The sequence below is a fragment of the Sinohyriopsis cumingii genome, unplaced genomic scaffold (assembly GCF_028554795.1).
Source record: "Sinohyriopsis cumingii isolate HCF-2022 unplaced genomic scaffold, ASM2855479v2 utg001993l, whole genome shotgun sequence".
NCBI lineage: Eukaryota > Metazoa > Mollusca > Bivalvia > Unionida > Unionidae > Sinohyriopsis > Sinohyriopsis cumingii.
Window position 1 is genome coordinate 11,246 of NW_028316098.1, and position 18,982 is coordinate 30,227.

At 35.2% G+C, this 18,982-nt stretch overlaps 1 protein-coding gene across 1 annotated transcript in view; it reads left to right on the forward strand.

The window, feature by feature from the left end:
* Window positions 1-333: 333 nt before the first annotated feature.
* Window positions 334-18,982, forward strand: part of LOC149771288 (thrombospondin type-1 domain-containing protein 4-like) — a gene marked incomplete at its 5' end in the record, with an annotated part of 75,543 nt that continues 56,894 nt past the window's right edge. Inside the window, 2 exons of the mRNA XM_089948659.1 lie at window positions 334-963; window positions 1,358-1,487. Coding sequence (XP_089804785.1) covers window positions 334-963; window positions 1,358-1,487 — 760 coding nt within the window. The remainder of the gene's footprint in view (window positions 964-1,357; window positions 1,488-18,982) is intronic.

The window sequence follows — 18,982 nt, forward strand, 5'->3', positions numbered from 1 at the left end:
TAATGTTCTATAGTTACATGTACGTTTTATAATTCATTATGTAATTACACGTATATTTATAGTTCATTATGTAGGTACATTTATATTTATAGTTTATTCTGTAGTTACATGCATGTTTGTAATTCAAAGCATAACTAAAATAGATTAATTATTTTACCTTTTATGCTCTAAGAAAGGTTGTTGTTTCTGAACAATTCAAATGACATTAAAATTGTCTCTTTAATGTTAATAAGAATTAAATGCATGCTTTGTTTTTTCTTCCATTATTTACTATAAAATTCATAATTCATACTAGAAAGTCTAGTTTAAATTTTGTTATGTTAATTTTATAAGTATTTTGTTTTTTATTGTTCTCCTTTCAGCTGTTATACTATAACACAAATCCAGGCATTGGGTACAGCTTCCAGCTCCCACCCAGTGTGCCAGAATCTGCCATTGAACAGATTGTGCCAAAAATAGAGGAACATCATCGAAGAAGGCACCATCATGGTGACTTACACCAGCAACAACACTCATCTTCTTCTGGGATAAGTTCTGCTGAAAGAAGAGAAATAGATGCCCTAAAACAAGGTGACACATATGGGAGCCAAAGAGAAAGGTACGGCGTTGATTCGTCTGTAGATACAAGTAATGGAACGTCTTCATTGAGCTCTACAAAGACTCATCCTTTAAACCGCATAAGTGGTCAAGTACACTATGCTCCACAACCTCGTTATCTCAATCCATACAATCAACAATACTCTCGTTACCAGGCATTGACAGATCGGACTTATTCACGTGGTATTAATGAGGACTTAAATGTATTGGAAAGGCCGACTCATGTATCTGGTCAACGAAGATTGCCACCAAAAACTGTGGAAATCACAATTCCTAATGCCACATCCGAAACACAGGTCAATACACTGGATCGATACCAGTGGATTACAAGTGGATTTTCAGACTGTTCACATACATGTGGAGGAGGTGAGCATTTACATAAGAGTGTCTGTCAAGACAGGTGTCTGTCAAGACAGGTTTCATTGCTGCATATTTAATTTGTCATTATGCTCAGGTAAACTTAAATACAACAATTAAATGATAGAGATATTCTCTTGGATAAAAAATCAAATCCAGATAGAAGCCTTTCCCCTTTTATCTGCTAAGCTCCTATGTTCTGACAATTGATATATATATATATTGTTCTAGGGTATACGTCCAATAGATCAATGAGTCATTCATTACATATTAATGCTTCTCAATTGATATTGATATTGATTTGCTTTTCATACATGTTCAATGTCATTATAACCTTTGTCATATTTTGATGAAAATAGAAAAATACAAAATGTATTGTATGTTGTATAATTAACCGTTACAGGAGTACAGCAGACTCTCTTTGCCTGTATATCAGCATCAAATCGTATAGTTGTAACAGATGAGAACTGTGATGAATCCACCAAACCGAAGTTACAACATGTCCTCTGCAATACCGAACCATGTCCTCCTGAGTGAGTAGTCTTTCCTTATTCTTTTGGCACCTACTGTGCTGCCATCCTCACCTATTATACTGCCATCATCACCTATTATAGTGCCACCATCACTTACTATAGTGCCATCATCACCTATTATAGTGCCATCCTCACCTATTATGCCACCATCACTTACTATAGTGCCATCATCACCTATTATAGTGCCATCCTCACCTATTATAGTGCCATCATCACCTATTATACTGCCATCCTCACCTATTATACTGCCATCCTGACCTATTAAAGTGCCATCATCACCTATTATAGTGCCATCATCACCTATTATAGTGTCATTCTCAACTATTATAGTGCTATCATCACCTATTATAGTGCCATCATCACTTATTATACTGGATCCTCACCTATTATAATGCCATCATCACCTATTTTAGTGCCATCGTCACCTATTATAGTGCCATCCTCACCTATTATAGTGCCACCATCACCTATTATAGTGCCATCCTCGCCTATTATAGTGCCATCCTCACCTATTATACTGCCATCATTGCCTATTATAGTGCCATCATCACCTATTATACTGCCATCCTCACCTATTATAGTGCCATCATCACCTATTATAGTGCCTTCTTCACATAGTATAGTGCTATCATCACCTATTCTACTATCATCCTCACCTATTATACTGCCATCCTCACCCATTATACTGCCATCATCAACTATTATAGTGCATTCTTCACATATTATAGTGCTATCATCAATTATTCTACTATCATCCTCACCTACTACCACTAAGTTTTCTAATACTAATTGCCACTCTTTAATTTCTTCATAACACTGCCAGCTTTGATCTTCACCATTCACCAAATAAAATATATAGTCCTTTCAAACCATGTTTGTCCTTCTCGTACAAGGTCCTGTTGTCTGGAAATGCTGTCAGATGATACTTTCTTTGAATCCATTTTATGATTGCTCACAATCTTCACATTTGTTTGAGGCCATGTTACTGCAGACAAATTTGTCAAATCTCTTTGTCCTGCCTGTCTAAATTTGTCCTACAATTGAATTTCAGCATGGTCATGAGTATATGGGAAGTTTTGGTCTTTAATATCGAAGACTTCAGTATACATATAGGCTGCGTACCCCTATAGGGACTTTGGTCTTTAATATCAGAGACTTCAGTATACATATAGGCTGCATACCCCTATAGGGGCTTTGGTCTTAATATCAGAGACTTCATTATACATATAGGCTGCATACCCCTATAGAGACTTTGGTCTTTCATGTTATAGACTTCAGTATACATATAGGCTGCATACCCTTATAGACACTTTGGTCTTTCATGTCATAGACTTCAGTATACATATAGGCTGCATAGCCCTATAGGGACTTTGGTCTTTAATATCAGAGACTTCAGTATACATATAGGCTGCATACCCCTATAGGGACTTTGGTATTTCATGTCATAGACTTCAGTAAACATATAGGCTGCATACCCCTATAGAGACTTTGGTCTTTCATGTCATAGACTTCAGTATACATATAGGCTGCATACCTCTATAGAGACTTTGGTCTTTCATGTCATAGACTTCAGTATACATATAGGTTGCATACCCCTATAGGGACTTTGATCTTTAATATCAGAGGCTTCATTATACATATAGGCTGCATATCCCTATAGGGACTTTGGTATTTCATGTCATAGACTTCAGTATACATATAGGCTGCATACTCCTATAGGGACTTTGGTCTTTAATATCAGAGACTTCAGTATACATGTAGGCTGCATAGCCCTATAGGGACTTTGGTCTTTAATATCAGTGACTTCAGTATACATATAGGCTGCATACCCCTATAGACACTTTGGTCTTTCATGTCATAGACTTCAGTATACATATAGGCTGCATACCCCTATAGAGACTTTGGTCTTTCATGTCATAGACTTCAGTATACATATAGGCTGCATACCCCTATAGGGACTTTGGTCTTTAATATCAGAGACTTCAGTAAACATATAGGCTGCATACCCCTATAGGGACTTTTGTCTTTCATGTCATAGACTTCAGTATACATATAATCTGCATACCCTTATAGGGGATTTGGTCTTTCATATCAGGGATTTCAATATACATATAGGCTCTATGTAAGTAGCTTGTTAACACTTAAACACAACCATCCCAAACTAAAACAATATGTAAGCAGTTAGATAACACTTAAACACAAACATCCCAAACTAAAACATATGTAAGCAGTTAGATAACACTCAAACACACCCATCACTAACTAAAACATATGTAAGCAGTTAGATAACACTCAAACACACCCATCACAAACCAAAATGTATTTGAGCAGCTCATTTACACTCACACACACACATCTCCCAAACCAAACTAAGGATAATATGAAAGAAATCATTACACTGGGTTAGAACAATGCTTGTCTTGAAGTGAAGACAGATATTCAGGTTATAACCATGCAGAAAATGTTTTGCTTCTTAAAGGGAGGTAGAACATTCCTTCTATGACAAATGCCATTAAATCCCATACAAACCTACACATATTTTGACCCTCCCTCTTGGATTTACACATGGGCAGATAATAAAAAAGAAAACCAATAATAAAAGAAAGTAATTAAAAGATGGAAGAAACTTGGTCAACAACTGGCTGAGGGCTATGTCATTCAGACAACTTACTGTACTTACTTATATATTTATTTATTTATGTATTTTATTATTTAGTTAGTTAGTTAGTTTAAGTTACTTAGCAAGTTAGTTAGTTAGTAGAGAGAGAGAGAGAGAGAGAGAGAGAGAGAGAATCTATTCAAGTCCTTATTAAAAGTGTACAGTGGTTCCTCAAAGTCACATTAAATTAGATTTGTCCTTCACAATAAAGCCTCACAGTGATTGCAGTTTGTTTGTGGCATGTACAAAGGAAATATGAATTTAAATTTAATTTCTTTGAACCAAATAACATGTGTCTGGCCATCTTCAAAACTTTTTACCCAGTTTACTAATTTGATTTTACAAGTTATGGCAAAAAAGCTTAAGATTAAAGTGTGTAAGTTTTTTTTATTTTTTATATTGCTTGTAGGACGAAAATTGCACTTCATTTCTGTATGGTACCATTTCTGTATGGTATATAAAATGTGCTGGACCTTACTGAATATTTTAGTTATCCATTTCACAGATATATAGGTGTGTGTGTGTGTGTGTGTGTGTGTTTGTGTGTCTGTATGTGTGTGTGTGCTAAATATGGGGTAACGTTTCAGGCTATAGTGTGCATTTAAGAATTGTTGTATGTAGACAATAGCTTATGTATGTATGTATGATTGTATGTATGTATGTATGTATGTATGTATGTATGTATGTATGTATGTATGTATGTATGTATGTATGTATGTATGTATGTATGTATGTATGTGCATGTATGTATGCATGCATGTATGTATATTTGTATGTATGCATGTATGTGGTAGCATTGTACAGCACATCAGCACAATAGTGGCTAAATAGTGCAATCTAAAGGTCAGGCTAATCATATGTAACAATCACACATTTAGAAAGTTAAACCCTTTTCAAATTAATGTAAACATTAAGTACAACAAGATGAAATATAAACATAAAGATGTTAAAATTCTATAAAATGTATATAAAAAAAAGTTAAAGGTAACAAATGTAAAATTCTTTAAACATAAGATCAGATTTGTTTTATAAAAACATATTCTTCATAGAAATATCAGTTTTAGAAAAGTGAATTTAAGTGGTAATGACAAATGCATGTTTTGTAAGGAGGTAATACGAGATACTTTACACTTATTCCATGACTGTTCAGTTACTGAATACTTTTGGAAATTATGGAACGGATCCAAACTTATGACACAAAGTTTAGAATTTCATGAAAAGATGTCTATATAAGAAATAACAATTTTTATGATCTTTTTAACTTCATAATTTTTTCTGCAAAATATGTTAAATAAAGATCTTATTATGCTTCAAAAATCCCAAATCTTATCTATTATAAAAATTCTGTTTTATATATAGAACTCTGGAAAAATATGTTACCAAAGTGAATAATAAAGTGAATAATAAAGTGGACCCTATTGCCAACTTTTGGTACATGATATTTCTTTAGTTGCTTTATATTTTCATAACTTTCATTCTTTTTTGAACAAAGAAAACACTATTACATTTTTAATTAAAATATATAAGCAAACAAACAAGCAATTTAGTAACACCTTGGGGTTTGTATGCAAGTTTGTTTTTCTGTACAATATTTGTAAATGTATGTATTTCTGTGTGTGCATGAGAGTGTGTGATGTTTAAGTAAGTGATCATACAAAAAGATCAGGATGCCAAACTAGTTAAGATAATGCCCCATACACCAGGTCAGGAGGTGATGTAGGATAGATCAGGATGCCAAACTAGTTAAGATAATGCCCCATACACCAGGTCAGGAGGTGATGTAGGGTAGATCAGGATGCCAAACTAGTTAAGATAATGCCCCATACACCAGGTCAGGAGGTGATGTAGGGTAGATCAGGATGCCAAACTAGTCAAGATAATGCCCCATACATCAGGTCAGGAGGTGATGTAGGGTAGATCAGGATGCCAAACTAGTTAAGATGATGCCCCATACACCAGGTCAGGAGGTGATGTAGGGTAGATCAGGATGCCAAACTAGTTAAGATAATGCCCCATACATCAGGTCAGGAGGTGATGTAGGGTAGATCAGGATGCCAAACTAGTTAAGATAATGCCCCATACATCAGGTCAGGAGGTGATGTAGGGTAGATCAGGATGCCAAACTAGTTAAGATAATGCCCCATACACCAGGTCGGGAGGTGATGTAGGGTAGATCAGGATGCCAAACTAGTTAAGATGATGCCCCATACACCAGGTCAGGAGGTGATGTAGGGTAGATCAGGATGCCAAACTAGTTAAGATAATGCCCCATACACCAGGTCAGGAGGTGATGTAGGGTAGATCAGGATGCCAAACTAGTTAAGATAATGCCCCATACACCAGGTCAGGAGGTGATGTAGGGTAACATGTAAAGTCCTGAAGACTTATATTCTTTGTGAATTTTTTTAAACATGAAATCTGTTCAGTTTCTTCATGCAGTTCACATGAAAATACTATTGTCTCACCAATTGATAACTGATGTACTTGATGGGGAGATGTTCCACTGTCAATGGACACTAGCATGGTATGTAATCTGGTCCTGATACCCTTTAGGAGGTATGCAGTGTGTCAAGTAAGTGACCTATATACATGACTACCATGATAACACTTACTCATTAATACAATAATTTTATCATAAATACTGCAGATCGTAGTCTATATTGTTTGTTCTACTGATAACTCCTAACAAACTGCACAGACCCAGATCTGCCGGCACATAATGGCAGATCTGGGTGTGTGCAGTTTGCAGTTGGACTTGTTTGCAGTTGGACTTGTTTTATAAGTTTGCAGTTTGACTTGTTTGCAGTTTGACTTGTTTTATAAGCAAGTATATATGGTATAAGAGAGACAGCACTCTGTAATAGTTAGTGTTTAAGGTTTTGGTTACAGTATATACCAATGGAGGTAATGTTACAGTATATACCAATGGAGGTAATGTTACAGTATATACCAATGGAGGTAATGTTACAGTATATACCAATGGAGGTAATGTTACAGTATATACCAATGGAGGTAATGTTACAGTATATACCAATGGAGGTAATGTTACAGTATATACCAATGGAGGTAATGTTACAGTATATACCAATGGAGGTAATGTTACAGTATATACCAATGGAGGTAATGTTACAGTATATACCAATGGAGGTAATGTTACAGTATATACCAATGGAGGTAATGTTACAGTATATACCAATGGAGGTAATGTTACAGTATATACCAATGGAGGTAATGTTACAGTATATACCAATGGAGGTAATGTTACAGTATATACCAATGGAGGTAATGTTACAGTATATACCAATGGAGGCAATGTTACAGTATATACCAATGGAGGTAATGTTACAGTATATACCAATGGAGGTAATGTTACAGTATATACCAATGGAGGCAATGTTACAATATATACCAATGGAGGTAATGTTACAGTATATACCAATGGAGGCAATGTTACAGTATATACCAATGGAGGTAATGTTACAGTATATACCAATGGAGGCAATGTTACAGTATATACCAATGGAGGTAATGTTACAGTATATATCAATGGAGGTGATGTTACAGTATATACCAATGGAGGCAATGTGCATCTCAGTTTCACTTGTCTGTCCTGGTGTTTAGTGGCATCTTTTGGTCCTTACTGATTAGTTTTTAATGCAATTTTTACTTATTTATATTACAATTTAAGATGAAAAGAGACTGTATCCCCATTAGGGAAAGTTAAGCTGTCAGCAGGGTTATATTGGAACATGTATAATGTGATTTAAAATCATTAAATGTTCTATTTTTGTGTTTAAGTGTACAATCAGGATTCAACCTTACTGAATCATCCCTCAATGTATCACACCCTCACTTTATGTGCAGGTTACTTTATATTACAGGTCTATATAATGATCATATGAACAAAATTATACACAGGGAATACTGTGTCATTACACAATGACATTTGACAATGATCATATGAAATTCATACAGAGGGAATACTGTGTCATTACACAATGACATTTCACAATGACCATATGAAATTCATTCAGAGGGAATACTGTGTCATTACACAATGATATTGACAATGATCATATGAAATTCATACAGAGGGAATACTGTGTCATTACACAATGACATTTCACAATGACCATATGAAATTCATACAGAGGGAATACTGTGTCATCACACAATGATATTGACAATGATGATATGAAATTCATACAGAGGGAATACTGTGTCATCACACAATGACATTTGACAATGACCATATGAAATTCATACAGAGGGAATACTGTGTCATCCCACAATGATATTGACAATGATCATATGAAATTCATACAGAGGGAATACTGTGTCATCACACAATGACATTTGACAATGATCATATGAAATTCATACAGAGGGAATACTGTGTCATTACACAATGATATTGACAATGATCATATGAAATTCATACAGAGGGAATACTGTGTCATCACACAATGATATTGACAATGGCCATATGAAATTCATACAGAGGGAATACTGTGTCATCACACAATGATATTGACAATGATCATATGAAATTCATACAGAGGGAATACTGTGTCATCACACAATGACATTTGACAATGACCATATGAAATTCATACAGAGGGAATACTGTGTCATTACACAATGATATTGACAATGACCATATGAAATTCATACAGAGGGAATACTGTGTCATCACACAATGATACTGACAATGATCATATGAAATTCATACAGAGGGAATACTGCATCATCATACAATGATATTGACAATGATCATATGAAATTCATACAGAGGGAATACTGTGTCATCACACAATGACATTTGACAATGACCATATGAAATTCATACAGAGGGAATACTGTGTCATCCCACAATGATATTGACAATGATCATATGAAATTCATACAGAGGGAATACTGTGTCATCACACAATGACATTTGACAATGATCATATGAAATTCATACAGAGGGAATACTGTGTCATTACACAATGATATTGACAATGACCATATGAAATTCATACAGAGAGAATACTGTGTCATCACACAATGACATTTGACAATGACCATATGAAATTCATACAGAGGCAATACTGTGTCATTACACAATGATATTGACAATGATCATATGAAATTCATACAGAGGGAATACTGTGTCATCACACAATGACATTTGACAATGACCATATGAAATTCATACAGAGGGAATACTGTGTCATCACACAATGATATTGACAATGATCATATGAAATTCATACAGAGGGAATACTGTGTCATCACACAATGATATTGACAATGATCATATGAAATTCATACAGAGGGAATACTGTGTCATCACACAATGATATTGACAATGACCATATGAAATTCATACAGAGGGAATACTGTGTCATCACACAATGACATTTGACAATGACCATATGAAATTCATACAGAGGGAATACTGTGTCATTACACAATGACATTTGACAATGATCATATGAAATTCATACAGAGGGAATACTGTGTCATCACACAATGACATTTGACAATGACCATATGAAATTCATACAGAGGGAATTCTGTGTCATTACACAATGATATTGACAATGATCATATGAAATTCATAGCTTTAATGATCTACTTACTTAGATTGTACAACAATCATGTTATTGCTCCCTGCAAGTCTAGCACTACTGTAATGACATGGTAATTCCTGCTTGAGACGGATGTAAAGGTGTTCTGGATCACTTTCTAAATTTCTGCATTACAAATAGAATTTATCAAAAACAGCTGCTTGGACAATGATAAGTTTCTAATTTCAACGACACAGGAATTAAATTTAATTGCCACTGTTTGTGCTGGTATTTCCTCAGAGCCATACATTTGGTGTTATGCATCATCCATTACCAAGTAAGTAGGTGCTACAAACATATTGAAGTCTTTAATTATTTACAATTAACATGCTGCATGCAATTAAAGGCATGCTGATTGATGTGAGCCATTAACAAAAAATTGGATTTTCTTAATGAAAGTGGTCTTGATAAATGGTTTGCTCGGAAACAGATTTTGGAGTGACTAATTGTGCAGTTTAACAATTAACAGACAATTTGAAGAAACTTCCCGATATAAGAACAGGATTCATGTATTTTAAGTTTTAAGGGTTTAAAAAAATCCAAAGCTAAACAGTAACAGAAGAATATCTCTTTAAAAAAAATATTAAAAAACATAGTTTAATGATGTAGGCTGTTCTAAATTCAGTGTTTGCTGCAAAGCTCGAGTTAGATTATAATTACATAATGACCTCACTCATATGACATCATGTTTTACTTAAGTTTATCAAGTGTATCACAGCTCTATGAACTATGGGCAAGATAGGACATAAAATAATGTGGTTACATGTGGTTACATAAAATAATGTGGTTACGTCTTCTTTCTTTTACTAAATGATAAAAAAAGAAACATTCTTACACAATTTTAATAATCATAATCCTGTGAAAGAAAATTGTAAAATGTCACTGAAAAGAACCACAGATACCCACTTATAAGTCAATTCCAGATTCAAAATGCAAAGACTCAGACCTGCTATTGCATAATGCACTGACATATCTGGATCAAGGCAGTTTTGTTAGGACTAATAACAAACAACACATAACTAATCTGCCTGTTAGGACTAATACCAAAAAGCACTGACCCAACCTGCATGTGCATAATGCAATGACATATCTGCATCAATGCAGTTTTGTTAGGACTAATAACAAACAACACAGACCCAATCTGGCTGTGCATAATGCACTGACATATCTTGATCAATGCAGTTTTGTTAGGACTAATAACAAACAACACAGACCCGATCTGCCTGTGCATAATGCATTGACATATCTGGATCAATGCAGTTTTGTTAGGACTAATAACAAACAACACAGACCCGATCTGTCTGTGCATGATGCAATGGCAGATTAATGTCTATGTTGCTTGTTGTGACATATAGTTGCTTGTTGTGACATATAGTTGCTTGTTGTGACATATAGTTAGGTTTGGTGCTTGTTGTGACATATAGTTAGGTTTGGTGCTTGTTGTGACATATAGTTGCTTGTTGTGACATATAGTTGCTTGTTGTGACATATAGTTAGGTTTGGTGCTTGTTGTGACATATAGTTAGGTTTGGTGCTTGTTGTGACATATAGTTGCTTGTTGTGACATATAGTTGCTTCTTGTGACATATAGTTAGGTTTGGTGCTTGTTGTGACATATAGTTGCTTCTTGTGACATATAGTTGCTTCTTGTGACATATAGTTAGGTTTGGTGCTTGTTGTGACATATAGTTAGGTTTGGTGGTTTATGGCACATCAACACAAGTAGGTTATTTAGTGCTGAGGCAGTTGAAGTCATCTGCCATGCCTATCGACACACCATGGCAGCCTACCCCAAATGGTCTGATGGTAGGAATCCAACCCACACCCTATTGTTGGTTATTCTGACATTCTATCCACTGAGTCAATGCAAGACCAGACTTACAAGACCATATATATGGTACATGGAAATCTGTTGTAGTTTATGACTTCCTGTAAATCAGTTGTATAGGTTGTTTTTTATAAAAAGTAATAGTGATATCAATAAATTGTAATGTGATATAAATAATTGTGTCATGAAAACAAAATTCACTCTCCAATATACACTTTTATTTAGGAGTTGTGATCTTCAGCCAGTTCAAATTTGATGAAATTTAAAATATACATTTATATATTTTTATGGGCAATAAGTTATTGTTGTTGTGGGGTTTAATGCCATTTTTCAGCACAATATAGGCTAAACATGGTGGCCAGTATAAATGGTAGAGGAAGAACCCAGGAAAACCCAGGAAAGAACCACCGACTTATGAGAAGTTACTGGCAACCTTTCTCACATACCTACATTGGCCAAATCCAAGACTCGAACCCACGCAGACAGAGGTGAGATGGCAGAGATCCATAACAGTGAGCACTTTAGACCACTCTCCACTCGGGGCTGCACATGGGCAATAAGTGACAGGATTCATTTCACTATACTGTCTGTGTAATGACCCTTATTTTATGGGCAATAAGTGACAGGATTCATTTCACTATACTGTCTGTGTGATGACCCTTATTTTATGGGCAATAAGTGACAGGATTCATTTCACTATACTGTCTGTGTGATGACCCTTATTTCATGGGCAATAAGTGACAGGATTCATTTCTCTATACTGTCTGTGCAATGATCCTTATTTTATGGGCAATAAGTGACAGGATTCATTTCACTATACTGTCTGTGTAATGACCCTTATTTTATGGGCAATAAGTGACAGGATTCATTTCACTATACTGTCTGTGTAATGACCCTTATTTCATGGGCAATAAGTGACAGGATTCATTTCTCTATACTGTCTGTGCAATGATCCTTATTTTATGGGCAATAAGTGACAGGATTCATTTCACTATACTGTCTGTGTGATGACCCTTATTTCATGGGCAATAAGTGACAGGATTCATTTCTCTATACTGTCTGTGCAATGATCCTTATTTTATGGGCAATAAGTGACAGGATTCATTTCACTACACTGTGTGATGACCCTTATTTCATGGGCAATAAATGACAGGATTCATTTCACTATACTGTCTGTGTGATGACCCTTATTTTATGGGCAATAAGTGACAGGATTCATTTCTCTACACTGTCTGTGTGATGACACTTATTTCATGGGCAATAAGTGACAGGATTCATTTCACTATACTGTCTGTGCGATAACCCTTATTTTATGGGCAATAAGTGACAGGATTCATTTCACTATACTGTCTGTGTGATGACCCTTATTTCATGGGCAATAAGTGACAGGATTCATTTCACTATACTGTCTGTGCGATAACCCTTATTTTATGGGCAATAAGTGACAGGATTCATTTCTCTACACTGTCTGTGTGATGACACTTATTTCATGGGCAATAAATGACAGGATTCATTTCACTACACTGTCTGTGTGATGACCCTTATTTTATGGGCAATAAGTGACAGGATTCATTTCACTATACTGTCTGTGTAATGACCCTTATTTCATGGGCAATAAGTGACAGGATTCATTTCTCTACACTGTCTGTGTGATGACACTTATTTCATGGGCAATAAATGACAGGATTCATTTCACTACACTGTCTGTGTGATGACCCTTATTTCATGGGCAATAAGTGACAGGATTCATTTCACTATACTGTCTGTGTGATGACCCTTATTTCATGGGCAATAAGTGACAGGATTCATTTCTCTATACTGTCTGTGCAATGATCCTTATTTTATGGGCAATAAGTGACAGGATTCATTTCACTATACTGTCTGTGTGATGACCCTTATTTCATGGGCAATAAGTGACAGGATTCATTTCTCTATACTGTCTGTGCAATGACCCTTATTTTATGGGCAATAAGTGACAGGATTCATTTCTCTACACTGTCTGTGTGATAACCCTTATTTCATGGGCAATAAGTGACAGGATTCATTTCACTATACTGTCTGTGTGATGACCCTTATTTCATGGGCAATAAGTGACAGGATTCATTTCTCTACACTGTCTGTGTGATAACCCTTATTTCATGGGCAATAAGTGACAGGATTCATTTCACTATACTGTCTGTGTGATGACCCTTATTTCATGGGCAATAAGTGACAGGATTCATTTCTCTATACTGTCTGTGCAATGATCCTTATTTTATGGGCAATAAGTGACAGGATTCATTTCACTATACTGTCTGTGTGATGACCCTTATTTCATGGGCAATAAGTGACAGGATTCATTTCTCTATACTGTCTGTGCAATGACCCTTATTTTATGGGCAATAAGTGACAGGATTCATTTCTCTACACTGTCTGTGTGATGACCCTTATTTCATGGGCAATAAGTGACAGGATTCATTTCATTATACTGTCTGTGCGATAACCCTTATTTTATGGGCAATAAGTGACAGGATTCATTTCTCTACACTGTCTGTGTGATGACACTTATTTCATGGGCAATAAGTGACAGGATTCATTTCACTATACTGTCTGTGCGATAACCCTTATTTTATGGGCAATAAGTGACAGGATTCATTTCACTATACTGTCTGTGTGATGACCCTTATTTTATGGGCAATAAGTGACAGGATTCATTTCATTATACTGTCTGTGCGATAACCCTTATTTTATGGGCAATAAGTGACAGGATTCATTTCTCTACACTGTCTGTGTGATGACACTTATTTCATGGGCAATAAATGACAGGATTCATTTCTCTATACTGTCTGTGCGATAACCCTTATTTTATGGGCAATAAGTGACAGGATTCATTTCTCTACACTGTCTGTGTGATGACACTTATTTCATGGGCAATAAATGACAGGATTCATTTCACTACACTGTCTGTGTGATGACCCTTATTTTATGGGCAATAAGTGACAGGATTCATTTCACTATTCTCTCTGTGCGATAACCCTTATTTCCTGGGCTATAAGTGACAGGATTCATTTCACTACACTGTGTGATGACCCTTATTTTATGGGCAATAAATGACAGGATTCATTTCACTACACTGTCTGTGTGATGACCCTTATTTTATGGGCAATAAGTGACAGGATTCATTTCACTACACTGTCTGTGTGATAACCCTTATTTTATGGACAGTGAGTGACAGGAATCATTTTGCTATACTCTGTGTGATGACCCTTATTTTATGGGCAGTCAGTGACAGGATTCATTTTGCTATACTGTCTGTGTGATGACCCTTATTTTTGACAAATATTTAACTTAAAGTTCTATAAGAAAATGTACACCAACTTACACATTTTGGTGATTTGCTTTTACCTATAACCTATGAAAAAATAGGAATGTTTAGAGAGATAAATACTTCAACATTTCACAAGTGATCATTCCAAAACTACCAAAACTACCAAAAGTACTTGCTTATAGGACAAATCCAACTGCTAACAGACCTAGATCTGCCATTGCATAATGCACCAGCATATCTGGGTCTGCGCAGTTTGTTAGGAGTAATCAGGAGAAGAAGCAACACAGACAATAATCTGCAGGTGCTTTATGCTATGGTAGATCAGGATCTTTCTTGTATGAAATTTTACCTGACTTGAAAGCGAGTACGTACAGTAACTTTCATTAATGTAACATGTAAGAATGGGATCATGTTTTCCCTCATGTAACATGTAAGAATAGGATCATGTTTTCCCTCATGTAACATGTAAGAATAGGATCATGTTTTCCCTCATGTAACATGTAAGAATAGGATCATGTTTTCCCTCATGTAACATGTAAGAATAGGATCATGTTTTCCCTCATGTAACATGTAAGAATAGGATCATGTTTTCCCTCATGTAACATGTAATAATAGGATCATGTTTTCTCTCAGCTCTGATAGGCACGTCTGATTTACATGTATAACATTTTTAACTATAGCTAATCGTACTGTATATATTTGCAAATAAGCCAACTCCAACTGTGAACAGCATAGATCCTGGCATTATGCGATGGCAGATCTGGGTCTTGCAGTTTGCAGTTGGACTTGTCTTATAAGTGAGTACATATGGTACGTGACTGGTTTTAAACTTCATAACACTATCTTAAAAGCTATCCCTGGAAGTCTTGAATAAACTGACTTATGAATAGTGAAACATTTCTTAGTTATATTTTTTATATAAGGGACACATGTTCATTATGTACAGCATCCAGTTTTCTTAATTTCACTGACATACATAAAATCTCTATAAAGGACACATGTCCACACAAAAACAGAATCGTTTGGTTCCATGAGTGCCCTTGAGTTTCATTATATTTAGGAAGTTCTGTAAGTAAATACCTGCAAAATTAGTCATTGGTTTTTGTCCATCCTGGCAATTTTGACATGCATGCCAAAGAAGGTTGGAATGCTATATTTGCTTGCATATATTATAGTACAGTGCATGCCTGTTGCAAAAGTGCTGACCCAGATGTACAGTTGTGTTTTCAGATTCTACACTGTTGTGTCTTCTTATAATTTGAAATTATCAAGGTAAAGTCTGATCTGATCAATGTAAACCATGATCTGATCAATGTAAACCATGATCTGATCAGTGTAAAACATGATCTGATCAATGCAAAGTCTGATCTGTCAATGTAAAGTTTGATCTGATCAATGTAAAGCCTGTTCTGATCAATGTAAAACATGATCTGATCAGTGTAAAACATGATCTGATCAATGTAAAGTCTGATCTGATCAATGTAAACCATGATCTGATCAGTCATTTGGTTCCATGAATGCCCTTGAGTGCTGACTTTACATCTGATCTGATTGATGTAAAACATGATCTTATCAATGTAAAGCTTGGTCTGATCAATGTAAAGCATGATCTGATCAATGTAAAGTCTGATCTGATCAATGTTGAGTCTGATCTGATTAGTGTAATATCTGATCTAATCAAAATAAAGTCTGATCTGATCAATGTAAAGAATGATCTGATCAATGCAAAGTCTGATCTCATCAATATAAAGTCTGATCTGATCAATGCAAAACATGATTTGATCAATGTTATATCTGATCTGATAAATGGAATGTCTGGTCTGATAAATACAAGGCCTCATCTGATCAGCAGAAAGATCACTGTAAAGCCTGGGCTGATCAATGTTAAGACTGATCTGATCAATGTACAACATGATCTGATCAATGTAAAGCTTGGTCTGATCAATGTAAAGTCTGATCTGATTAATGTAAAGCTTGGTCTGATCAATGTAAAACATGATCTGATCAATGCAAAGTCTGATCTGATCAATGTAAAGTCTGATCTGATTAATGTTAATTCTGATCTGTTCAGTGTGATATCTGATCTGATCAAAATAAAGTCTGGTCTGATCAATATAAAACATTTGATCAATGTAAAGCATGATCTGGTCAATGCAAAGTCTGATTTCATCAATGTAAAGTCTGATCTGATCATTGTAAAGACTGATCTGATCAATGTAAAGTTTGATCTGATAATTGTACAGTCTGATCTGATCAGTGAAATGTCTGATCTGATCAATATAAAGTCTAATGTGATCAATGTAAAGCTTAGTCTGATCAATGTAAAGCATGATCTAATGAATGTAATGTCTGATCTATATGCGCATGATATGATGGTAGATAGCTGAATGCACATTTAGACCAAAAAATAGGTAGGATCCTTTTCCATGCTCTACAACTAATAAACTAATGAATTCCTGCATGCATAAATACTCAGCAATGATGTTATTCAGTGTCTCAGTTATGTAGTAAATCGACAGATATGCAGTACTGTATGTATTATGTAGACACTTTTGACAGTAAATTTTGTTGGTGTTATTTTGTTAATATTGTGCTTTGTATGTCTTTTTGAACAATCAATCTCTCTTGTTCATGAGTTCAGAAAAAACAAATTTCCAGAGAAATGTCCATAACACATTTTAAATGCATGCATGAGAAAGTAGAATATGACCGTTTCTCAGCTGGTGCCACCATTGAACAAACAGCTCCTGCATGATTAAATATTAATTACCTGGTAAATTTTCACGACAATATATGATGCAAGAAATTTCTTGGTCAACAAATTTTGTAACACATTGTCTTTGAACCTCTGTATCCTCTTTTTCTTAGCTCACCTGTACAAAGTAGAGGAGAACCATTGTACAGTTTCTGGCGTTGCCATCAAGTCCACACATACAACAGCAATTAGACATATGTACAGCTTCACTGCATCTCAACCATTCTTTCTTCTAAGGTTTTAGGCAACAGTTATGAGTTGGTTTCATTGCACCTATCCCTTGAAAAGGGGGCTAAATTTGTTGTACACTCTTTTTTAAGTTTTTGCATTTAGCTTATGTTTTATTTGTGTTGTATACATATTGTTCTGTCTGGAATCATCTCTATTAATAACACAACCTTACAACAAAAGATGTTCACCGTGTGACCTATATATCATCTTTTACTGGCTGTGCTTAAATTTCTGCATTTAACCACATAAGTTTTGGACATCCTATATGCATGCTATTGAACCTAGAATCATGAAATTCATGAAAGGATGCAGTTTGATAAATGCTGTAACCACATAGATGCCTGTGGCCTATATTTGATGGTTCAGTGACAGTGTTCAAACATTGTTTTAAAGTTCATTTAATGGGTATTGTTTATATTCAAATAATAAAACTTGAAAATCGAATGCATCTGTGTTAGCACTGTAGCATTTAACAAAAGGAGGTCATTGTGACCTACATTTTATGCTTACTGAGATAGGTTAAGTATTTGTGTTTAGCTTATAATCAGTGAAGCTGGAACCAGGAATAAATATCTTTATCCAATGGTTTACGTTCCATAATTATTATGCATTGTATATTGTGATAGGAGACCCTCAAGAGGGTAGCTGTGTGTTGTACATGTAAATGTATATAGGAATTTGATGAGTTGACCACATTAGGAATTTGATGAGTTGACCACATGCTTTTATATGATGCCTCAGCTGTAGTGGATAATCAAAGTAATTACTGATGCATTAATTATGCTTTTAATACTCACTGCCAGTCCAAAGGTTAGGAGGCTGGAAAGGGACCTGAAAATTTCATTTGAACTCAGATATTATTTTTCTTGTGCATGAAGATCATTTTTTAAACAACAAATATAATGGATGTAGCTAATTCCTTTTTAAACCAATCAGAGAATATTAATTTTCAATGTATTTGGGGACCAGAATTTTTTTTCAACAATCTCAGCCAACTAGAAAATTAAATGGTCAGTCTCATACTCAGAGCCGGCGACTTTAAGCCTGTCCACCTTTGTCCACCTCAAAGCCTGTGACTTTTTGTCTGTCCAACTTTGTCC